Genomic DNA, 26,386 nt, shown 5'->3' on the forward strand with positions numbered 1-26,386 from the left:
AGCACTTTCTTTTCACTCAGCTCCGTGCCCCGCTCGAACATTTACTTTCTGTTTTGAATTCCAGCCTCTCCTGGTTTTAACAGTCCCTATCTCCCAGCAGTTCTCCCTATCATCAGCCTTCTGGATACTGGCAGAAAATGAGTCCAGTTTATTTTTTTTAGCTCTGGCATCTAGGAAGTGGTGTGACCATAAGAGAGGTAAGCGAGCCCCACCTCTCATGGGAAAAGCAGAATGACAAAGATGTGCCTACCTTCTTCCCACGCCACTAGCGTGCAGCAACATCATTGCCTTGCAGGAGCAGAGTTTAGAATATATGACGTATGATTTTAGTGGAGAGAGAGAGCCTAAGCAGAAAGAGTACTTGGAAACCTTTCAAAATAAGTTTTGAATTTCAGGGTTTCGGAAAAGTTCCTTAACTCCTTCCCTAAAATTCAGAGATTTAACATTGTAGTTACAGTTTGCAGTGTGTGTTCTGTTTTGGTAGCTGTGCTTTACTGAGAAAACTGTTGTGCTGCTTTTTCAGGGAACCTTTCTACTGCTAAGCTGTTGTAAATAATTGCTATCCGTACCAGATTTCTCTGCTGGGTTTTCTCATGACTTTCAAAGGATTTTGAGTAGGCTTTCGTGTGGTAACTTTACTGTCTATGGAAGAAGCTATTAATGCAGCTTCCAGCATCACAGGGTCCCATGATGGGAGATTTTGCAGGACCGACATACCCTCAACACTCCATTTTTGAACCTTTTGAATACTAGAAAAGATGGTTGGTGTAGCTTTTGTTACTGTAAATATACAAAATGTTCGTTAAGATGGCCTCATTTTATAAACTAGTGGAAAAGGAAGAGAATTTTCTTTTTTTTTTTGTCTTGAACCAATATGAAGTATGTGCTGTACTAAGTAGCCTATACATGTACGGAGTGGTTTGTTATCTTTCAACCACGTCTCCTGTTCAGTCTAGCACTTGCATTATGAGGAGTATCCACTTTCCCTTTTCCCAAGCATCCCAGCTTAACCACAGAACAGTTTTCCAAGGGTGTGAGTTCTTGAATTTGTCATAGCTTCTAGTGATAAATTATTTTTCCCATAAAGACACAGAGGGAAGGAGGTCAGGATAATTACTTGTGTGTGATGGTTAGTATCCTTACAGCAGGCTACCCTGAGGGTTAGGAAGCCTTCAGAGGAGGTCAGGTGGCAAACTTGACTAGGAACCATGTTTTCTCTTTGCATGACACTACTTTCCCTTGATCAGGAAGGCCAATTTCATTTTAGACATTTTATTTTTCTATCTGTTCTGTCAGTGTAAGAACAATGTTCCGCTTTTAGTTTTATTTTTCTTGGCTTAGATTTGAGATTAGGTTTACAAAAACAATAAGCTGCTCAGTTTTTATGATGGTTATAAATATAGAATTGACAATTCATAAATCTAAATAAGGCTGTAAAATACAACCTGATTGTAAAATACAGAATGGAAGGGATTTTTTAGCTTAAGCATACGGTCTTCGTTTCACGTGCGCTTACATCCCCAACTCTACCAAAAAAAAACCAAAACCTCAGCTTGAGCCATTGTGAATGATTCAGGTCAGCAATTTCACCCTTCTGCATTAGGTACACGTGTGACACACTGCAAGAAGCCACCTGCTTGGCAGTTACTGAGGAGCAACATGGGTTACTGGTGTGAGCAAGGCCCCAGTTTTGATTTAATGGCTGCTGACAGGGTGTATTATTAACCCTTTTTTGAAGTTTGGTGATACGTTGTTAAAGCGTGCCAGCAGGTGAAGGTGCCTACGACCCGACACAGCCAGGACTGGGATGTTAGAGGGCTTCACGCTGCCCATTGGTGACATTTCTGTCCATGCAACACTCTTGCCCCCGTCCCGCCATGTGGGAGAAAATCTCTTGTGTTTTCTAATGTGTGGTGGCACAGTGGCCAGAGGATACGTGAAGCTTTATCTGTGGCTTGGTGCTCTGAGCTTACTTTTTGCGAACACACGTGTTGAATCTACCCCTCTTGAGCGAACTGAGCTCAAGTCCTTCAGGGACAGGACAGGAGAAAATGTCCTCAATTTGTGCTGGGGAGGTTTAGATGTCAGGAATAATTTCTCCATGGAAAGGGTAGTGAGGCATTGGAACGGGCTGCCAGGGAAGTGGTGGAGTTGGCATCCCTGGAGGTATTTAGGGGATGTGTGGATGTGGTGCTTAGGGTCATGATATAGTGGTAGACTTGGTTGGTGTTAGGTTGGTGGTTGGACTTGATGATCTTATGGGTCTTTTCCAACCTAAATGATTCTCTGATTTTATCTCCTGGTGGCATCCTGTGCCCCATGGTGTTTTGTTTTTTTTGGTAATAGGTGGCTGCCTTTGGGGCTATATTCCGAGGGAGGGAGGGAGTTAACCTGTTGCTGCAGATCTTAGGCACAGAAAGGAATTTGTGTGCAAGAACATACATGTCATATGTGAACATATGACTCGAGCTTACCAGAGATTTTGCATGTAAAACATCCCATTAAAAAAGTAAAGCAGACTGGGCAATCCCCTGACTTCCCTTCCATGTGCTGTTTACTGCACATTTCTTTCCAAGGCATGTAACGCATGACTGTTTTTCTGCTCTGGGATTTAATTGCTTCAGAGGCATGATGATACGCAGCATAGCTAATGCTAAGTCCCTTGCCTTTTCTATTTTATATCTTAGACCTGATAATATTGGCACACTTTACTAATGCATGCCTACCCTCACGTCCAGAAAATGTGTTTTTCTCTATCACAGAAATATGCATTATCCTTCTAGGAGATCTTCTGTGTATGTCCCCAGTCATGCCATGACAAACTAATGCAGATCTTACTCAGCTGGAAACTTACTAAACATGGGCAATATTTATTTTATTTTATTTTATTTTATTTTATTTTATTTTGTTTGTTTTATTTTATTTTGTTTTATTTTATTTCTTAATTTTTTTGACTGGAAAGCACCTGCTATTTTATGTCCATCTCATAAAAATAATTTTAGTAACCATTAATTTACTGCTTCTATAAAACATTTAAACTTGCTTTCTTTCATGTAGATATGCAGCACCAGCCTTTGGCAACAGATAAACACCAGGTAGCATGCACAATAATTATAAATTGTATCTAACCCTGGAATTGGTCCTTATATTATTCCCTGTGAAATTTCCTCCTGCTCTGCATGCCCACCCACACATTCATATACACATTTGGGGAGGTCAGCTGCAGGATCTGGACTAAAGTCTGTTTTGTTTTATATACATGTACGCACACATGCGCGCACAGAACAAAGAATATCTTGGTAAAACAGTGCTTAACAGCTAAAATGTGGTTCAAATTATGTAGCTTTCTGTTTCATATGTATATGTTTCATCCCCATCTGTATGGGCAAAATTTTCAGGTTCTTTCATATGCAGGCATATTTACAGTTTATAGTTACAGAATTCATTTGAACAAATATTGTTATATGGCAATGACAAAGATGCCACAAACTTGTGATAATCTAAAAAGGGCAATGGTGTGGGATTCAAATGGCCTAAGATGAAGACGGTGAGAATCCCTGCCACATCCCCAAAACTGGATCTCATCAGGGCTCGCTGAAACAATTTGCCAGCAAACTGCTGCTTTCAGGTCACTTTCCAGCCCCCTGGCAGCTGTGTGCTCTCTTCATCCAAACCCATGAAAAAGACCTGTAATTCACTGGCAAGCTTGTTAAATTATTTACATGTGTTACTTGGGATATTTGAAAGCTAATGTTTGGACACACTATTAGTACAAGTGATAACACAATACATAATGCCCAGGATTTCCTATTGTAAAATTTTGCACTCAGCCTTCTGTAATCTTTTGCTAGGCTTTAACAGTTTGAACTGAAATTTTCTGCTTTGGATATCTGTCCCAAGTGGATGTACGTGGGGTGGGGAAAGGGCTAAAACTTCTTTGACAAAGACTAAACAATGTCAAAGAACAAAGAGAATGATATCTTCTTCCTTTTTATAGTCTAGCAGCCCTGTGCTTTGAAGAAATGACTTGATGTTTAATAGGAAGTAACCTTCGTATTACATACCCTGCTGCTCATCTAGGGAGGGAAAAAAATCCGAAATTGGTTAGGGTTTAAGCCCTTTAAAATCTTAATAAAATTGCAACTGAATCAAGAACAAGTACTTGTAAAACTTACATGATGCTGTTCATATGTCCACAACATAGTTCACTTGATTTTGAATTATTACACTGTATGAAATACACTAAGAATTTGAGCAGTGCGTTAACTGGTGCTTACAATGTTGTTATGGTTGTATCTTGTCTTCTCCTTTGGAAGGTCGGAGTAGGTCTGCATTGGGGTATGAAAGCAAACTAATTTTCATGAACTTTTGTTCTAGTCATAGTATCATAGAATTTATTTGGTATTGGGTTAAAAAATAAAATCATACCATGCAGTAAATACAGTCTAGGGCAGTGCATTGAACAGAAAGGAAAAGGCAAAAAGTTGAAAAACTGCTTTGGAAAAGAATACTGTGTACCTGTAGTGATCTGGTAAGCATCCTGTAGAAAAAGTCAGTGGGTGTAATGCAGCACAAGGCAATACAGTATCATGTATACATACATATATATGTAGGGAGATGTAAGAAAAAGCAAATTAAGATCAATTTTGCATCCATACTGCCAAATTATTATTTTTTAGATATGTGCATACATATGTATATTGCAGAAATGAAGTCATGTATTGTATCAAAGTGGAAAATTCAAACCAGAAAGAGGAATTTAAAAAATAAAAAAAAGAAAAATATGTTAATGCTGTATAAATTTGTGTCTGAAATTACTAGCTGTGTTAAACTTGGAACAAGATTCAACTGCAAGTTTAATTTCTTGCAAAAAAAAATCCAACACCACACAACTGGAATAATTGCTGCTAGGGTCTGAATTTCAATCAATTGCCAAATGATTCTAGTACAGATGTTTCTAATGATGGCAAAATGACTGCTCCATTAATTATAATGCACTCTTGTGCCCTCGGTAGACAGGCAGTGTTCAAAATACTCCCATTGCTTTACATTGCCATGCATGCATGCTGATCATTAACATTTAGTAGCAATCTTTATTATAAGCAGGGTTCTGCTTTGGGTATAAGAGATCTGAGCTGCTATTCCTGGAATTTCTCTGCTGCTCAAGATTTATTTGAAGCCTAAATTTAACAGTTCTTTTCCTTTGTGAAAATTAATTTTAGTGTAATAACCAAGCTGATAACATTAACCAAGAATGTGTTTGATTTTAGAACTGGAGTTTTGACAATGTTTGTGCTGGAAGCAAGCTTCTGTTACTCTGGTTTATGTACTACTGATCTTTGTTTTTCTTTTGTGGCTGGAACATAAAGTTCACAAATTGGTAGGTTTGGTTTGGGAACACCTGAGTCTTTTCAATTTTTGAGAGAGAAACTTTTTTAGATTAAGAAATACTTTGATTTGCACTGCTAACAACTCACCTAGAAATTTTATCTTTATCTTGCAGTTCTGGGTTAAACTGGTAAACATTGATTAATGTTGCTTTGATCTTTTGGGGGTGATTATTTTTAGCAAGTCAAAGGAACCATAAAATGTTGTTATCTTAGATGCAATAATGCATGTTCTTTTAATGAATATTTATTTTCTCGGTGTTTTGGGGTATCTTGTAACATTTCCCAATATTCCACAGTTCAGTAATAAGGTAACATCAGACACAGCTGGAGCAGGACTGATAAAAGCTTTATTATACTGATTTTCTCATCTACCTACCTACCTACTAAAGTATGCATGCTAACTATAGAAAACCTTTATTTATTTATTTTTATTTATTTATTTTTACAGACTTGAAAATCAGTATTAAGAACAGAAAACCCAAGAGTCATGATAAAGCATGGAACATAACATTGGAGGTCTAATTCTAGGACAGGGAGAAGTATGTTTCACTCTGTCAGCCTTTGCTGTAGTGGAAAAACTGACAACTCTGAGGCTTAGGGAAATGTCCTCAAGGTGAGGATTCTTCAAAATGTTGAAATGCTTCTTCATATGATAAAATGAGAGTATACTAATTTTGTTTCCTGGTTTATTGTTTGAACAGCCAGTGCTTTTTTTTTTTTTTTTTGTAAAGAGATAGCGAAAATAGCTTGTCTAATGCCATCACTATCAACATAAACAAAATGAATACTACCTTAGTCTGTTCTGCAGCCCCCCTCTGATGAAAGTTTCTGTTGGAATTTCCTGGTTCCTGAATTCAGTTTTAGGTAGAGCTCTTGCTATTAATTGGATTTATCTTTAAAGGTACCAGTCTACGGAGTCTCCAAAACTCAAGAGCAGATCAAGAGCTGCCATCAAGAGCAGATACCTCAGGAGACAAATGCTACGGGTCAGTGTGAAATGTGGGGTATTTTGAGTGTAACAGAATGGTGCCAGTTATCTGGGTGAGAAGAAAAGGAAATTTTACATTAGGTTAATGCTTGTTGGTACTTGCTGGTGTTGGCTGGAAAAGGGAGATTTGGGGAAACATATCTCCAAGCTTCTGGCAAGAGCCACATGGACTTGGTTACTGGGAGTGTGTAGACTCTTAGTTTACACAGTGACAATCAGCTTAAACTCAAATAGTCATTGAAGAGGACTTTTATTTGATATGTTGGCACCGAGTGAATACTGAATGCTGCGTTTGCTAGCTGATTGACAGAGCTTGGAAAAGGCAACTGTTTTCCTGTGGGCACTGATACCTTCCAGTAGGATGTGCTCAGCATAAAAATATTTTTTTCAAAACTAGGTACAAAAGGTAGAGACATAAAAATAAATAAATAATTATTTAACAAACAAACAAACATAAATCTTAACTTCACTGAATGCTCCCTCAAAAAACATACTTAGAACTTCTTTTCAGCAGGTCAGATCAGGTCTTTGAACACAGCTAGCATTTGATCTCCGGTGTCATCAGTGGAGGCCAGTGCCCTCATTGCAATGTCTATGATATTATGCCTTTTTTTTTTTTCCTCCTATTAGACTGATATCTCTTTATCTCCCTGCTGTTTGTTAGGATGCTCCTCATCTATGCTATTTTCTACTTTTCCTCTTCTTCCACTAATGTCTCTTTGTTCTAGATCCCTGGCAGCTAATAAGTTGTAACTACGTAACTATGCATCCTGTTATCACAAAATAGATGTTTTGTTCTCCACAGTAGCTGACTGGAATTGGCCTCTCTCTATTTCTTAGCTAGCAGGAACCTGTTTTCCTTCCATTTTCATCTCATGGGATCTGAGATTCCCATGCTGTGCTATAACTCTGTCGTGAAATTCTGCAGAGGAATAATCTTTGGCTCAGGGGGTCAGTACATCTTCACTGCACTGAAAGTTCACCAAAGATCAGGTCAGGTTATAAAACCGTGCATCACAGGTGCGAGTCTGCATTACAGATGTACAGTTGCATCCAAATCCCATCCTCATCTTTTGATTCTGATTTTTTGAATCTAAGAGACCAGGAAAAAATTATATGCTAAGAGTTTAAAGTTCAGTAGGTTGTTAATGCCTAGCTTCCTCTTATTCAGTTTGGGCTTTTGAGGGAAATGTTGTAGTTTTAATATGCTTTGGCAGATCTCTTCCAAAACTTCCTACAAACTTTTAAAAGTGTGATGAAAGATGAATATCGCTTGGTGACTTCTGGGAATGTTGTTGGTGTCTAAATGAAAAAGGGCAGATTGAGAAAGGCTTTGAGTAGGAGGTTACTGTGTGTCTTGACTACTCTTGCAGACCAGTAGCTGAATAGGTAATTTGATGTAAAAAAAAAAAAAAAAAAAAAAAGTGAAATACTAGATTGAATGTTACATGCGCTAAAGAACAAAAACTTATCCATGGGCAGAGGACGTAGTATATGCTTGACTTCAGTGGCACAGGTTTCATGCTTTGGTTGATTTTTTTTTTCATGAGATCAGTTATACTTGAATTAAACCTACTATATCTAGATCAAATGTTAATTCTTTGTAACACTTCTTGATTTAGCAAAATGCAAAGTCAGTGTAGGCTTTGTGTCCCACAGTACCTTAAGGGGTGGAGGAAAGGTCATGTTTCTGAACCAGCAGGGAAGGGTTAAGAACCTAGTGCACGTTTCTTTAGCGAAGATACCCTCCAACTTGTGTTGTTTAACGTATGTTTGCTTTTTGCCTTTTTTGAACACAGACCCTCTTTCATCACCTATCTTTGCTGCTTAGCATTTGCTTTCTAGAGCAGCATTTGCAGCATTCTGATAGGCCAAGATAGTCACTTTTGGCTGATAAACTCAACTGAAAAGGTGTTATCAAAATAAAAAAATAATTTCTTGAATTGTAGATCTTCATACTTTTATAATGAAAATTTGGGAAAGAGAAGATAGTTCTAAATAAATTCAAGAGCTTCCAAGGAATCAAATGTTTAGTACTATTGGTTTCTAAATTCTCTTCTTTCAGTTTTCCCACAGTAACAACACATTTTTATACATGGAAGGAAACTGCTGGATGTGAAGACACCGCACCCTAGTGAAAGCACATATAAAATTCAGTTGCTGTTATTTGGAGAGAGTGAAACAGCAAAATATTTTACTGTATTCTTTCTGTTTTGATGCCATATGATGACTGAACTTTCACATTTAAAAATAAAGAGAAATATTTTTTTCCTGGTGTCCATTTGTGCTGTTCTGAGAAGCAGTAAACCTGGTAGTCGGACAGATTTATCAGCTTGGCTGAAGCCAAGAGGAAGTTGATGGTCACCTCTGAAGAGCTTGTCAAGGTGCAGATGTTTATGGAGGGATTAGCAGCATTTCAGCAGTAACTACTGTGGAAGCAAAAGCTTAACATATCCTAGATGGGATCTTATTACATTTACGCAGTACTATTGAATGGCATCTTGCATTTCATGACACAGCTATAAAAAGTACAACATTGCCCTAATACTGCTGCATGAAAAGGCAGCTGCTGGTTCCTGGCTCAGCTCACTGATTTCAGCTGTGTCCCAGGCTGCTCATCTCTGGATCAGCTGCCTCGTGGAAAGGGATTTAAATACACATTTGCTACTTGAGTGTCCAAGAATCCATAAAAAGGGGTGAATTACTCAGAGGGACTCAAATACTGGCAAGGTGATACCAATTCTGCCACTCCTGGCAAGGAGATACCAATTCTCTTTATTCTGCATTCTACAGTTCCCCACAAACATCAGACTAGCACAAAAACCAGCACAAGGGCTCAGAAGGTTGTCAACAAATGGGATTTTGGTACTTGTCCTAAATGATGCTGATCTCAGTATATTAAAACAGAAATCAACTCTGCTACTTCTCTACAATAAAAGGAAGAATGTAGGGGGCATGCACATTCTGTACAGTTCTGCTAATTAGTGGTTTGAAAGAGTCAGACATGAAAAGCTCCCTGCTGAGCTTACTGAATTTTATGTAACAGCCTTATTATTTGGTATTAGTGTTAAATGTCCATTTCCTCTCATGCCTTCATACTGATAAATGAAAACTTGCTGTATGGGCTCTTACATTAGCTCAATTTTGTCTTCCCATTGTACTAGGTACAATCCTTTTTAAATGAGCCCAGAAGCAAGAAAAATCTGCTTGGAAAAGTGTTTGGGACTATTCTGTTGTTCTGTTGTTGTGGATTTATCAATAGTTAAGTAAAACTACCGTGTAATTTTTTAGCTGCTTATGGGACTCTTCAGAAAGCAAAATCAATGATGTCATTTCTTCCCTGCTGTTCTGGGGGAGGGATGGGTGGAATTATGAGAACAGTCTCCAAGATACTTTGGGTTAGAGCTTGGAGATACTTGAGAGTTTCTTGGCTTTGAAAAATGAGCCTATTGCTTTGTCTGCAACTTTTCACATGCTTTATATTTCCCAGATATTTACATAGCTTTTGATGTTTATATGCATGGGGGTTGGCTGTTTTAAATATTTAAATTGTTATGAAGTAGATAGCTATCTTTAGTTGTGACTTGCTAATTGAATTGTATGACCAGAATATTTAATGTGGGATAATTTAAACAGTCAGTGCAAGACATGTATGGTAATACAGTAGAAAGGCTGAAAAGGCTGATACATGCCTTTGTTTCCTTCCTCTGGATTCTTTGAGCATGTTTAGTGTAAGCATTTGGGTTTAACAGAAGCCACAAACCATATTTGATAAAACTACTGCAACAAGCTAGTACTGATATCCTGTTGTATGCTGTGTTATTGCTACATTTTTAATATAAAAGGTTGATATTTAGACACTGCCTTTAAAGGAGAACCTGAGGAAAAGATAGCTTGTATTTATGCCAAGTCTTTGCTTTATTTGCTAATAATCGCAATAGAGAGGAGGGGCTTTCATACTATACGAAAGAAAGGAGCATTTCACACTATTGAGTAGCTGCTACTTTTATTCCCAAAGATAACTACAGATTCTTGATTTACGCCCAGGAGTTCCCATCCTAGTTTGCTTGGGTATCACAGACCATGAGATCTCATGTAAGAGAGAGCAAGATTTCATCCTGTCCTCACTTATTCTTGTATCTGATACTACGATGTTACACCAACGTCTTCCCTGTTCTGCAAGTGCAGCCTCATACATCCTGGATCAGTTCAAATCTGTTTCTTCACACACCTGCTGGCATCCTGCGACTCATCAACCTGCATCAGCAGGTGGCTGCTTACTACCTAAAGCCCATGCCTCACACTAGAAATTCAGTGCCATCTCCTGCAAGTCTTTCACAACCTTTCCAGTTACTTCTGCTGCTGAATATATTTTCTGAGCGAGCTGTTGAGTCCTATCAGACTGGAAAAGAATTCTAATTTCACTTCTGATCACTTGAAAAATTTGAATGTATTTTAGGAAAGGTCTTCCACTTCTGAAATATTTCCTCACTATGTCCCATGCAACATCTATATTGCTGTAAATTGGCGGTGTATGCCCTCTGTGTCTGCTGCTTTATGCGCATTGCATCCAGGTAAAGGAGGAGGGACTGCACTTCAAAACTTTCACTATTCTCAGTATTCTCCTCTTCAAGTATCTTTCCAAATTGTCTCTTTCTTTCTTCAAAGGCCTTTGTTTAATCTCACCACTTGTGATTACTTCAGCCTCTTAATCTTTTATGTTCCACTCTGATGTTGGTCCTGCCAGTGGTCTCCAGCTTTGCATTCAGCCCAGGAAATTTCTAGTTTAGATGACAGTGGGTCTCTTGACATTATTTAGGAAAGGGATTTATTCTCAGAAGCTGTTCAGTGTTACTGCAATATAAATGAACAGCTTGTCAAGAACAAGGAATTTTCCTTGTGAATAACCATATTCTTGGGAAATGCTTTATCTCTGACTGCAATGTAGCCTTTTACCTTTTCCCTCCAGTCTCCAAAATCTCTGGGAATTGGATATGGAACAAAATTATAGTATATAAGGACTGCCCTAAAGGGTACTTCTTCATTAAGAAGCTTTATTGCACACGTTCAAACTTTTTTGAGCATAAGTAAACTCACAAAATTAATTTAAGCACATACTATTTTTTTTTTTTCAATATTCCAGTTTTTGGAAAACAAACTCCATCTTTGGGGATGCAGTTATGAAGTACGGAAGGAACCAGAAATGGTCCTCTAATCCTGAGATGAATTTGCACTGCCAGTGTTTGAGGAGAAAAAACTCCTTAGGTAACTCACTCCATCAGTGAGATTCATGTTCATCACTTACCTTAGTTAATTAATTTGTAAAACTCAAGCACACTTAGTCATATCAACAAAGCATAATTTATTTTGCTTTATAAATTCTATTCTATCATCTAGGAAATTCATCTTGCATCTTACCACTGAGGTATGGGAATGACTTGCCTTTTGCATTTTAGTTTAAAAATGACATTTCCTTTCAATCTTAACTTTTAATTTAATTTATAAGTGGAAATAACAGCATCTCATAAAGATTAAAACTTGTCAGTCTGTAAATTAAATTCAGCTTCATTATTATATTATCTATGAAAGGAGAAATAATTTGCTGTGATTCTTTCTTGCATTGCCATTACTGTAAATATAGTCCGTTGTCTTCATACAGCATCAGATATTTTCACCATTGTCCTGTAATCTGTAAGTCATTTTTCCAGGTGATGTCTATTTTAAAATTATATGCAATTCTCATGATTACATCAATGGTATAGCTACTTTTCTAAATCAACATTTTAAAAGTAAATGGGCCAAAACCACTTTTTAGATCTGTTTTCCAGCGGCATGTGTGCTCACATTTGGACACAAATATTTTCTCAGACTGACAGAGGCTTTGATGTGGTAGAATATATAAATCTATGAAGTTACAATATGAAATGTTTAGGACAGTAACCCAAAAGTGTAGGCTGAAAGTTAAGGGAGAAATGAGTGCATAGATGCAGAGAGGCTTTTCGTCAGCAGTGACTATTAAGAGATCCCTTAGGCCCAAAAAGGACACAGTGCTCCCCAGTCTCATTCACTGTTGAATTTTGGACTCAGGGAAAGCTAACATTCAGATTTCCTTTTTCTGCGTCTTTTTAGAAGTTATTATTTTCTGATGTTTGCCCCAGTGAAAGGGATTTTGTTTCACATTTAAAAATCATATAGTGCTGTTCAATGTGAAAAACTTGGTGCCTTATCTTTGAAGCTTTCCAAGTTTATGCATAATCTGCTGTAATTTAGACTGTCAAAATGGAGATCCTAAGAGGCTATTTCTCTCTAAAACTATTTAACCATTTCTGTTCATCCTACTTGAATTCAAAATCAGTTTAGATAAATTCCTGAGACCATTCTCAGAAATGTTCAGGTCTTAAGGTGAAGGTTAAACTGCATACAGAAAGTTAAAGCACCTTGGGAGCTGCTGTTCACTCCCTTATCTCTTTTCTGCCTTCTTGGCCTTGGATTGAGCTCTCTGGTGCTCCTGGCAAGCTGGAGACAAGTAACAGAAAGGAGGGAATCAAAGCCAGGGCAGGTGGACAGACATCCTCAGAGACAGTCCACTCCTCCTGTGCATCCCCAGGTGCTGGCCTGATTTGAGGTCTGCACTCTCTGCTCTTTGCTTGGAGAGTGAGCTTTCTGGTGTGGTGGTGATTGTAGACAAGAGCTCTGAGAAAACAGGGGTACTGAGCAGTTTCCATCTCCCTGCGTAATTCCTGTCCACATGGATTGACTGTGGCTGCTGCAATTATAAAATATGTTAAATGATTGTCTGTGTGGTATGATCATGACTTACCTAATTCCTGCGCTTAGCAGCGTCAATAAATGAAAATCTCAATTTCTGAATAACTTGGAGCATCTATACTGACCAAATATATATTTTAAAACTAAATCAAAACTTAAGATATTAGATTTCTAGATCATGCTTATTTTTTCCTTCTTCTGACAGGTGAATTGCTTCACATATAGAATGTTTGCTTGTACAAATAATTCTACAAGATAACTCAGAGAAAGGAAAAAGACAAGCTAATGAGGCAAAGGTGGTCAGAGCAATAGCTCTGAAGACAAGGAGTGGAAAAGGATTGCCTTATCCAGATTATCCTACATGCTGAATGTGGGCTGTACTGCTGACGCCAAGCTTTTGACATCTTTTAAAATTGTACTGAGAAGTTTAAACCTCTACTGGTATCCTTCTGGGGAACATCTGTCAGTGAAATATGAGCTACCAACCCAAAGTGATGGTGTGTTTTGAACCTGGGAGTCAAGTTAAATTAATGTTACCTCTAAAAGACAAATATAATAATCTTTTCTGTTGCTTGGTTTTTCAATTGAGGCATTTGTTATTTAATTACATTTGACTTGTATGCATAAATAACTTTGCAAGGTTAATATATTATTTTTTAGTAAATATCTGGATATTTGGTCATTTAAAACCAGTCTTTTCTCATAATACCCTTTTACTCTCCTTTCTCCTTCCCCACCTTCAGTTCTCCCTACTGTCCAATGTGTCCTAGGCTATTGTTCAGAGAAGAAGGACATCTGTATATATGCAGATGTCAAGATTAAGCATATAACTCTTAGATTTAAGGCACTGCAAGATTGGCACTCAGCTGATAAAAACATAGCTTCCAGTTTAGCATTTCAATTCAAATTCAGAAGATATGTTTTGCCTTGTTACACAATTTTATTGCAAATTTTAACAATAGTCATCGAGTTACACCAGCTAAAGGGAGGGAGTACTAATCTTAAACAAAACCAGTATCATAGAACAGTTGAGGTTGGGAGGGACCAGTGAGATCAACTAATCCAACCCCCCTGCTCAGAGCAGCACCAACAGGGTCACTCAGGACCATGTCTAGCTGTGTTTTGAAGATCTCCAAGGACAGAGACTCCACAACCTCTCCAGGTAGTCTGTTCCAGAGTTAGACCACAGATATATATATATATTTTATTATATTTAAACAGAATTTCCTGTTTTTCAATGTGTGCCCATTGCTAAGAGGCAATAAGAAGAATTTGGCTCTGTCATCCATACTCCCCCACACCTCTTCACGTGCTTATACACATTGATGAGAACCCCCTGAGCCTTCTCTTCTCCAGGCTGAACAGTCCCAGCTCTCAGCCTTTCCTCACAGCAGAGATGCTCCAGGCCCTTCATCATTTCATGGCCCTTCACTGGACTGCCCCCAGTCTGTCCATGTCTCTTTGTACTGGGGGGGCCCAGCACTGGACCCAGTACTCCAGGTGTGGCCCCACCAGCACTGGGCAGAGGGGCAGATCACCTCCCTCCACCTGCTGGCACCCTTTGCCTAATGTAGCCAGGATACCTCTGGCCCCCTTTGCCACACAGGCATGTTGCTGGCTTGTGTCCAGCCTGCTGTCCTCCTTGACCCACAGGTCCTTTTCTGCAAAGCTGTTTTCCAGCCCATAAAATATCAGGAAGCTGCAGCAGAAGCGATCTCATCATCAGTACCCCAGCTGTGCTCTTTTAACCTGCAAATCCCTCTCCCCTACCAAGAAAAAAAAAGCTGTCATCTCCTCTAGAGAAGCTCTCAGGTGCCCTTCATCACTTCACAGCAGCCGACTGCCAGCTGCTGCCCTCGCAGCTGCTGGGACAGAGGTGACGGTGCAGTCATCTTCCCTGCTGTATTGCCTTTCCCTGCACCTCCCTCTGCCCCCCTCCATGAGCTCAGCCAGGAGGGCTTTGTCACTGTGTGACCTCACAAATCCTGTACACCTTCACAGGCACTAAGGCTGCTCAAAAAGAATGACACCATTATGAGCAAATGCACTGGGCTTGCAGCCAGCTGTTGGGTGGTGATGCCAGGGCTGCCCTGTGCCAGCTCCACCACAGGGCCCAGCAGGGCCCAGCAGCCAAGATGGCGGCGCCTCACCTCAGGGACAGCAAGGAGAGGCATCTTTGTACCCTGTGTTTTCAACTAGAAAGTAATAGTAATAGTATTTTTGTGGAATTAAAAAAGCAATAGTATTTTTGTGGAATGATGGATAGCAGGGAAAAAAATGTATTCTGTACTAGTTTGCTTAACAATGCAATAATAATAATAATAATAACAACAATAATAATAACAATGCAATAATTTGCTTAATAATGCAATAATGTAATATGCTTTGGTATTTCATCAAGTTGTATTTATGAACTTTTTTTTTTCCCTGTTAAATTTCTCCAGACAAAAGCATTCTTTTAAGCTGCTCGTACACAATGTGAAGCGGAAGAACTCTATATGCCCGGTAAGTTAGTGGTCTCTTTTGGAAAACTTTAATCAATGATTTCTACTCCCCATTAGAATTTGCTCTCTGCATTTTTTAGAATATCATTTAATGACTCATGTTTTTTCAGATCTGTATAAGGCCTGAGTTTTCCTTAGACGTGAACCCCACAGATCCTTACTTTCTCTCTTCAGTGGATATCCTGTCTAGAAAGCTAAATATTTGGCCAAAATAGTGAGTAATTATGTAGGCTTTTGAATAAGCTGTGCTACTTGAGTAGCTATGAAGAGTATTCCCCCATCTTTCTCTGTGACCTGCATTGCTATTCAGGAATGCAGAGGTACCAACTTCAGTGATTCTTATGGTGTGTAGTAACTGATCAGGCTAACACCACTTTCTCTCCCAGGCTTTTTAAATAATTGGATATTTACATTTATATCATGCTATTATTTTTGGTTTTTTTGCCTCTTCTGGGAAATAAACCAGAAGTTGAAGACAATGGTAACAGGTAACCTATGGAGGATAAATGGCTTTCTGTTTACAAACAGAACATAAATGCTAATTTTGAGCCTTGGATATGTTTTTGGCAAAGTGGGTTAACTCAAATGCTATTTTGTTTTTCTTTACTTGGAATATCTAAACAATTTAATCCAGTCCTTCATAACTGTTGAACAATACCTGGAAGAAGCCTAATAAACATAGAAATACTTCAAATATTTTGGGGAATAACAGTGTTAATTTTAGAAAATATTTTGGGCCAACTCTATAGCAGATGCTATTGTGAAAAAAATCATCAATATAAATTGTGTTCTCCAAGGGGAAAAGAAACATAAACATGAGTTTATTTTTAAAATGTGCTATATCTATGGCAATCTGGTGCCACCTTTAACTATTGGAGGTTTAGGAAGGAAGATATAGGTGATTACTACTAAAGTTCTGTGTGGAAAATTGCCCATTTCTGGGCTGCATTTCCATTATTTAAGTTGTGAACTTTTTGTGAACTTTCAAACATGTTTGGTTTTTTTGTGTGTGTATTTGTAAGTTTGTAGTATCTTATTCTGATTTGGCATATTTGCATATAGCATAAGGAGTACCATGTGGCTTTTTCTTCAGATTGTTGGGGTTCTAGTGATCAAGTGATCATTGGACGTCTAGTTTATATTATGAACTTCAGTAACTAGCACCTGTGCCCCATTGATACTGAATTAATGACCTTAGATGTACAGCTGATAGAAAAAAATGCTTAGTTTCACAAATATAAGTCTCTGTAGAATGCTGTATTGAATAAAAAAATGTGTAAAGGAGATGAAGTGGACATGTGAAACCCTTGTCACAGGGCTGGTATTTTTATTTGTGAAATATCACACAACTTAATAGCCAGGTGTAATTTCATGGTAGAGACTGAGAGCACTCCACATGCATGCATGCCCCTGACTGGAAGTCTGAGAAAATTTACATCCCACTTGTGAGCTAAAATGTACGTCCTGCATTGTTTGTTGTTTAAGGCTAGGAAGCTTTGCAGTCCTCTACTTGCCAGATGCTACAGGCAGACAATATTGGTATCTGGATACACTAAGGGTAAATGTGTTGCATAGTGAAAGTCTAAAACAATGAAACAAGATGTTATTGTAATTTTTTTTTTCTCCTAGTTAAGGATGTATTCTATATTTTCCCCTAGGAAATCTCCTTGTAGATTTTTTTCTTCCTCATCTTCTGTTTTGTGGTGTTGATTTCATGATAGCTGCAATTTTATGATTGTCCCATTGTCACTAATGTTTGCTGAAGTTATGTTTTTTCAAATGTAATAGTGTATGGTTGCAAATAAGGCAATGTCTTTCCAATATTTTCTCTTAATCTTGTGATACCTAGTGACCTACATGTATAAGCAATTTGCTTTTTATTCATACATGCCTCGCTCCCAGTGTTGTGGGGTAAGAGCACTGATCCTGCTGTTCTGATGATATTTGATAACTATATAACCTGACTTTGTGGCCCTGCTGAATCCTTTGTATCAGGAAGATTGAACTTCTTGTTTTGCTCTTTCTTTCACTCATTATAGAATTGATGCTCTTGCCCATGCCTTCCACCTTCTTGTCTCCTTCCTGCTAATTTGTTTTGGTCCCATTGTTCATATTCATGTATTTTCCTTCTCCATAGCCCTAACTCCAGAACTTCCAGTTTCCTTTCAGCTCCTGACTACGAGCCTCACATATATAAAATAAATTTTCTCATCCTTTTTACAAAAAATAAAGGCATGTTTCTTTTTTTATTAACGTAACCAAAAAAAGCAGAAAAAAATCCTGTTCTCAGACCAGACTACTTCTTTCTGTTGTTCTTTCCATTATTTCCATTGCTCACCCACCACAAAGATACTGTTCCTTTTACTTTTTTCTTCCCCCGCTTTTCCTGTGCAGGATGCCAAGCACAAAGGAAGGAAGGAGAAGGAAAAGAAATAATAATAATAATAATAAATTTCTTGGTAACGCTGGCACCTCCCTTCCAGAATGTTTGACTGAGTAAGACAACTTCTTTGCAGAAGTGATAAAAAAAAAACCAAACTTCAAAGAGAGTTATGTACACACATCTGAATTAACAACAAGTCTTATGTCTCAGTTTAAACCTGTAATAAGTTACACTGAAGTTATAGGAACTGTCCATATGTACAAATTTTGGATAAAATTCACTCCTTGAATTTAGGGTCCGAGTTCTCTTCACTATTGTATAATTCTTTTTGAAGTAAAACAATGCTCTTTGTAAATTAGAAAATGAAAGAACCCAAGAAGGAAATTTAGCAGCAACAATGAGTACTTTATATCTTCCCCCTCACCCCCCACCCACTTCTCCCTTCCCTTACATTTGGCAGGATCCTTCAGGAATGGAAAACATACCTTAACATTAACCACCATACATGACGTGATTTCTCAAAATTTTTGATGTTAGTAATGTGTGAGCCAAACTTTTAAAGGTCCTTAAACTCATGCATGCATACAGCATTCATGTTCACCTTCCCAATGTTTGTCTTTGTGTTTTTAATGAACCAACAATGCAGACAAGATGCTGCAAGGAGCAAAATGGTTGTACATATAAGATTATTCTTTCTTACATGCCCTAGCTTATGTGAAACTGAAGAACTTCAAAAATGTGGCCTTGAAGGATATTTTTAAAGCAGCTATTCAACTTGGACCCAGTTGTATGCGCATAATTATATACATACATGGCCTGATGGTTATCTGGCACAGCTTTTATTGCCAAGGAACACATTCCATTATTCATAACGCACACAAGTCTACTATGCCTACTTGTTTGGATTAATGTTGCTGCAGTGCTTGAGAGCCCATGTCATGGGTGATGAGCTGTTGCATTAGGCTCGGCACAAGTGGAGGACAAGATGTTCCCTGCTCCCATGAGCTGATTCAGTGATCACTGCGAAGAGAGACTGATCAGAAACAAGCTAATGGGAGGAAGAAATGCAATTCTGGTTAGGACATATGCCAGGGCTGATTTTTGGGTAAGGTGGGCAAACTAACTTAGCTTGCATGTATAAGATGTATTTATGTGGAAGTACTCCAAGAGTACTACCGTCTCTGAGCACAAGCCAAAGGGTACAAATTGAGCTTAAGTTTTGCATCTTTTGGTTAAGAAAAAAGAAAGCTTCCAAGAGGCACCATTAAGCGTCTTTTTCTCTTGAGGATGGACAATTAAAAGCTTAAGGAATTACTTCTCCATTTAATATGTGGACTTCTGTCTTCACTGGTTGTTCTGACAATTCATGTGAAGGACAAAATGTCTTTATTTGTGTGAAGACTTAACAGAATATGGATTAATTATTTCTCCTAGGCATTTGAGGATTAGGATGATTCCCATTTCCTGTATAGAAAAGTAATAATACAACATGGTCTCTAACCCCAGTTTTCACACAGGATTATTTGAAGGTGTGGGTTATGACAGAAACCTCACTGTGTTCACCTTAGCCTCCCTGTTGAACATTTCTTTCACATTTTCACATTTCGAGCTTTTCTAATGCTCTCGTTCCCAGTCCTTTCCAGCACAGGATTTATGAGATCATGGGCTGAGCTGAAGTTTTAAATTCCATAGTGAAAATGTTAATGCATGGAATGGAGAGAATATTTGGCAGACTGGCTTTTTAAGGTAACAGCATGAACAGTGATACTTGCACAAAAATATCACAAACAGAATTATGCGTAAGTTTGGGGGGGGGGGGTGACAGTAGCTGGGTAGAAAGGGGAGTGTTACTCTAATTTCCTCTGATTGTCAGCAATAAAAAAAACAACCTGTTGAGGAGCTTTGTTTTCAACAGGAAAATTTTAACTTCTCTGGTTTCCTGTATGAGGTAAGCCCGAGCATGTAGATTTGGGATAATACAAATGAATCTCATGTTTTCTTTTCTTTTCTTTTTTTTTTTCTTTCTTTTTTGTACCACTGCTCAGAACCCCGTTGAGAGGTGCTTCTAGAGGCAAGCAGAAGAGCCCTCACTGTCCTTATGACCAAATCCATTGCTTCAGGCTGATGATGACAATCAGATGTTAGACCAACTTAATCATTGAGATCTGCTCTGATTCTGCTCCGTTCCTTCCGGTGTTGTTTTTTTTGAAATGAATGCTCAGCCATCCATTGTGCCATGTTCGGTTTAAACTTGCACAGACCGTAGCAGTTGCTCCCCAGCTCTGTGTGAATTTTTGCCTCGCATTTAATGAATGGCATTGACCTGTGTGTTGGGTTTATGTGGCGGGGTTTTGGTACTGAGTTGAGTCTGTTTTGCCCATGAAGGTAATTGTTCAGAGATCTCCTTGTCTCTGTCCCGACCCATGGGCTTTTCCACTTTATTTTCTCCCCCCGTCATGCTGAGGAAGGGGAGTGAGAGCAGCTGAATGGGGGTCTCACAGACAGTCAAACTTGATCCATTTGGATGCCTGATAACATACTATTTCTCTCCACTACACCTCAGGCTATGGAGCTTTTTCACAAATATCTGCTAACTGTAATGCTTTCAATTCAGATTGATGACAATACAGTGTTTAAGAGGTTATTCATATTGTAAACCCAAACCTTTATCTTAGTAATAAAAGTCTTTCATAATATTTTAATCTATGCCACCAAGGAAACTTGCAGGAAAATTCCATGTGTGTAAAATGTTTGTGGTTTAGATGTTTCTATCTGTCAGTGTGTGAGTTACAGTGTTAAATGAAACATGAAGTTTTTTTGTTTTTTTTTACTTCTGTGATCAGATTGTTGTAGCTTAAACTTGATATCTTCATCAGACTTGAGACATTATCTCAGGTGAACATATGGATAGCTAAAAGGTTTCAGTGCTACTGTACAATAAGGATGAAGAGTGAAGACGCACTAATGCTTAAGTCTTTGGAGTATTTGTGTTAAGTGATGAGGGAAGGTACATTCAGGAAAAGTAAGCTATTGTTGGTGGCTTCAGAACCTCTGTGGGCAACCTGTTCCGCTCCTTCATTGTTGTCACATACAATTTAAAGTTTTCTTGTTAAAGGTTTTAATGTCCATTGCCTCTTATCCTCCCACTGCACGACAGTGAAGCATGACTGTCTTCTCAATGTCCTCGTCATAGGTATTGGAAAACTGCTGCTAGATCTCTTCAACACCTTCTTTTTTCCAGGCTGAAAAATTCTGGTTCCTCAGCCCTCACTATAGCCCCCAGCCACTGAACTCTCTGAAGATTATTGATGTGCATCCACGGGCCCAAAATCAGAAACAGCTTTCTAGATGAAATCTTACAATTGCTGAGCAGAGGGGAATAACTCCTGCCCTTGATGTCCTGGCCATGACCCTGTGAGTACAGCCCAGGGCACTGCTGCTGTCCCTGCAGCTGGGGCACACCGCTGGCCCATGCTGAGCTCATGTCTGCCAAGGCCCTCAGCTCCCTTCCTGCAGAGCTGCTCCCAGCCAGGCGGGCACCAGCCTCTGTCCTTGCTCACTGCCCAGGGGCTGCGCTTGGCAGTTACCCTTGTCTTAGTGTGGTGAAGTCAAATTTGGATAGTCTCCTTGTATAATTTGCATGCAATTGCTATATAAATCCTGTAACATTTGCTAATCATGCCATCGCGACCGTATGTGGTTAAAATGCTCTGTGTTGAAACTACAGAGATTTTACAGTGCCATTTTAGCTATAACTTAAGTGTCACATAATTCACATGGACCAATCTTTAAAATCCAGATCCAAAAGCTTAAAAAGAAACTAGGTAGGATGCAGAAAAGTGAGATCGTGAGGTGAGATTGAATGTTGAAATGCAGATCCAGATTGGCAGCTGACAGTACCCAAGGTCCAGGCAAATGCAAACAATACACACGGAAAGCAAAAGGAGATGGAATTATATTCTTTGCCCAGGGTTCCTTTTTGCCTATGTGTTGTCAGACTTTTGATTAAAGAGAATATCTTTCTTGGGCACAATATATCAGTATTCCTTGCTTGTCTTTTACATTAGCCTAAGGTGCATCAAGCCACAGAAAAGCTGTGAGCAGGGCCGGTGAAGTTCTGTAGAATCTGTCATAGACATGACTATAGATTCATCTCTTTCAAAACATTTTCTAGGACTTTTTTTTTCTTTCATCAGTCTCCAGATCATATTAAACAGGATCAAATAGAGAAAGCAGAAACACACAGTATCTACTTTCTACAAAGCAGACTGAATTTATTTGTTTAAGTGAGACAGAATCTCAGTGTCTTCAGTCTTTCTTATAGGCAGATTTAAGCAAATCATCCAGGCAGCTAGCCAGGCAGAGTGCGCATTTTTAGGCACTGACTCAAAGACAGTGTCAAGACATATTAAGCTGAGTGCCTAGGAATAATATATATGAGATTAAAAAAAAGAATACTGAAAGATCATCTTGCGACAGTTGTGGCTGACTATATGAAACAGGAAGAAGAGAGATTGAATTGTAAGTCATGAAAGGGCAATCAAAAATGTTTTGAAATACTAAGCTAATCCAGCATCCAGGACTCAATGCCATCTGATCAGTAGTTCTCAGAATCTAGTCTACAAAGAAGCTGATGCAAACTACCTCCTTCCCAGAAAAAAAAAAAAAAAAAGAAAAAAGAAAAAAAAAAGGGAAGTAGTTTCTTAATTATTTACTTGCATTGAAAACTTGCTTAAATATTTGTACATCTTAGTAGCAGATAGTTTTATATTACTAGGATGGAGCAACTACATTGATTTCCCCCTTTTTCTTTGGCATATGTATGCACTGATACACTTTAATCAGCTGACCCACAACGTATTTCATTTATTGGATGCATAAATGATTTTTTGTTCTTAACCTTGAGCACTGAGATGGGAGCACTTCTTCCTTAACCTCGAGAAAAGCAACAATTATAGGTAAACTTTAACAGTTTTCATGACAAGATGAAATATTTTTTCCTTTTCCTACTCAGCACAGTGTCACTAATATTCCAGAATAACACAGTGCTTGTACCAGCCAAATGTATCAACATACTTTGAAAGATGTACTAGGATTTACAAAAGTCAGTCTCAGTAGATGGTGCTGTTGTGTCTTAAACTACTTTCTAGGATGCAATGCAAATAATGCCCTCACAGCAAAGGTTCTGCCTCTGGGGTGATTACAGACAGTCTTAGAGAAGTTTTGTTCAATTAAGAATGGGCAGAAATGATTTGTCGAAGTTTTATGTAGCTGTAAAGCCTGTACAAAAGAAAAAAAGCTGTGGAGCAGGTTGTGCAGTCAAGGATGAAACGGACTATGTGCAGGATAAATCAACTGTACTACTGAGTCAGGAAATAAAACTTTAAATTGTCTACTGAATAATTAGTGTTTATGACCTTTAATTACCTGTACAAGGATATGACTGTGCCTTATTGTACATTGCACTTCTCCTCAGTCTATCTGACAACTCTAGAACAGGTTAAATGAAAAAGGAAATTGCACAGAAGGGTTCTGTTAGTAAATGCATGAAAAGAGCATTGTGCTAGACTGGATCATTCCACAGTCACCTCAGTACCTGACACGTAGGAGTCAGAACAGCAGATTTTCTTCAGACCTGAAGAAAAGGCCTGAAAGCATGTGTATGTGTAAACATGAGATTTTATTTGGTTTTATTAGCTTCTCATGGAAGTATTTCCTCCCTTGGATCTTGGGGTTTCAATAGTGCAACAACTAGTGGTATAGACCGAGATTTGTTCTGGTCACTTCTGTTATGTTCCCCAAAGCTATTTTTGGCTTTTGCACAGTAGATAGCAATTCCTGGATCCCAATTCTGCTGAGCTAGCTGGGCTCTTACAGCCTATTTACAGTTGGGAGCTATACTGTGAGGGACTGAGGACAGTAAGAAATACAGGCACTTTCAGGATAGTGGGAGGCAAGGCAGCCCTAAGACACTGGTAAATTAGGGCAACATTAACTTACAGCCCAGGTCTGGGCCAGTCTTAATCATGTAAGTAGCCTACGAGATGGATAAACTGAAGGGATTTAGTCTGTTTAATGCATAGCATCATCTTTTTTAAACAAATCGATGTAATTAAAGTAGCAGACTGCTGCCCCACAACATGCTCCCAGATGGCAGTACAATCTTCAGGCCTTGTTTTTGTAGGCAATCCCTGAAGCAAAAGAAGTCGAGTTGCTGTGGAGACTCAGTGCAGGATGGGGGGAGGGACAGGTTGACAGATCTCAGGCTCAGAGACAAAAGCATCCATTTTGTTGAAACCCTCCTGGACACAGGCTTTCCATCCTGGGGAGTGGATAAAGCCTAGCTGAGCCAGGCTGTCATATATACTTGGTTTACCTGTCAAGAGAATAAAATCGTTAATTTTATATCACATCTTCCTGGCTGCCACCCCCTGCCATGAAATCCTCTTTTTGCTATGCGCTAGTAAACGTAATCAATTTCTTATTTTTTTTTTTTTAAAGGCCAAAGGAGGTGGCTGTGTTTCACAGAGAAGACTTCACTGAAAACCTTGGACCTAGTTGGTAACCTCAAAATGTAAGCAGAATTTCCTGTTGTGATAAATAAGAATTTGCAGTGGAAAAGTGATGACACGAGATGATGTTTTGCTCTTATTGCATATCTAGCATATCATTTATTCCTATAAAACCACAAACAAATTTAGAGATTGTGGCAGGAGAAGTATATGGGCATACAATCATGGTATTAACCTGAACACTTTATTTCTTAAGTAGCTTACATTTTTATGCAGAAAAACTGCTTTACAACCTGTTATGATGAAGATTAACTTGTTTAATGTTTAGCTTCATTCCCGGTAGAGCAGTGACTGCAGTTTAGTCTGAGAGAAATGCAAGAGCATTTTAAGTGCTTTGACTTGATTTGAATATTGTTGATGATAAGGGACAGGCTCTTGAAAAGGAGTCCAAACAATCAGCTGTTTACATAGTACTTAATTCACTTTCATGAACTGCCATCTCATTATCTGTACATGCACAAGACCATTCCAGTCTTCTCAAAAGTGGTCTTAGGAGCCTGAATTCCAGCCTCTAAGCTCTATAAAACATGTTCAACTAAGTGGCTGCTGAAATGAGACTAGCCACAAACATTGCAGAATCTATAAATAGATGATCAAATCTGAGTCTGTGTATAGCAAGTCTCAAAGCCTCACAGTAGACTCTGGGCTGTGTTACATCCACAAGTCTTATAGGAAGCCCAGTGACATAAAGCATGGTTTGCAGGCAAACCAAGTTTGCAGATACTTGGAGCCATTGGCAAAGCTGGCAATGCTCATTTTTTCTGATTAATAGGTTGTTTTCAGTAAGACTATGCATCTGTCAAATATCTAAAACTGATCACCTCAGACAAGGAGCCACTCTTCCATCTATAAGCAATGATTCCCTGTGCCCAACAGTGGCTTTCTAGAGGGATGCTTTGCTCTTTGGGTCCGTGCATGCCATTCTAGCTCATACCTATACTTGTGATTGTCCCCCTCAACCACAGACACAGAAAATGATAAGGACAGATGAAATCTCTCAGGTTCATTTTCATTTCTGTTCACCAAGTGTAGCATGGACTTCTTCCTCCATTTACATCTCTGGAATGCTAGGGTATTTCTGCAGTCCTGGGCTTTTTGACAGACACTGGTATGTCCCATGCTGGTGCACTCTATTAGGGACCAACCCCATCAAATGCCAGATGCAGGCAATCTCACCCACAGCAGTTACTCTGCCTGGGGGTTGTGACCTCAAAGAGACAACCAGGAGGAACCTACAAGAGATTATGCTGCCATTAGGAGCTGACAGTTGCACTATAGGAAAGATTAGGTTACTACTGTCAAATATATTGTTTGCGATATCAACAGTGGTGGTCTGAGCCCTTCTCTGGTACTTCCCACAGGATGCTTTTGTCTTCTAACCAGGCCTAGTGGCACTTTTTCTGAGGCAGGAGCCCCAAACATCCTATGACAGTTCTTGTTTTCTACGTAAGGAAAAAACAAGGCTGGAATACCTTATGAATTTCAGCTGAATCAATTGATTAACCTATGAAACATTTCCTTAGGATGTTGCATTTATTGGGCAGTTATGTTCAGCATGTGTTGCACTGTTGCTGCTCTGATGGCTGTGGTGAGAAGATGGTGAAGGTCAGTGCTCTCATGAATGTCCCCTGTGATCACTGAGGACTGGAACCAGCAACTAGACCTGTTTCACGACTGTGCTTTTGACTTACCTATCAGGATTTAAGCATGTGTGGTTATTTAAAAGCCTAAGGAATTCTCGTGTGAGGAAAGCAGCAGCATTGAAGTATTTTAACTTTAAT

General features: G+C 38.8%; 1 protein-coding gene across 6 annotated transcripts in view; it reads left to right on the forward strand.

Annotated features, from left to right (window-relative positions):
* LOC308190442 (uncharacterized protein) overlaps window positions 1-26,386 on the forward strand; it is a 117,110-nt gene that overhangs the window by 77,681 nt on the left and 13,043 nt on the right. For 4 of the 6 annotated variants that reach the window (XR_013947192.1, XR_013947193.1, XR_013947194.1 and 1 more), the window contains 2 exons: window positions 6,292-6,376; window positions 8,444-9,526. Coding sequence is in view for 2 of the 6 variants with exons in the window: in XM_080581832.1 (XP_080437958.1) it covers window positions 6,292-6,376; window positions 8,444-8,457 (99 nt within the window). In the remaining 4 variants the exon portion in view is untranslated. Of the gene's footprint in view, window positions 1-5,838; window positions 6,004-6,291; window positions 6,377-8,443; window positions 9,527-13,351; window positions 13,644-15,590; window positions 15,652-24,534; window positions 24,608-26,386 lie in introns of those variants that run through there. The other 2 variants (XM_080581831.1, XR_013947195.1) reach the window with 2 other exon arrangements.

This window comes from Anser brachyrhynchus (assembly GCF_964034855.1).
Source record: "Anser brachyrhynchus genome assembly, chromosome: 2".
Taxonomy (NCBI): Eukaryota; Metazoa; Chordata; class Aves; order Anseriformes; family Anatidae; genus Anser; species Anser brachyrhynchus.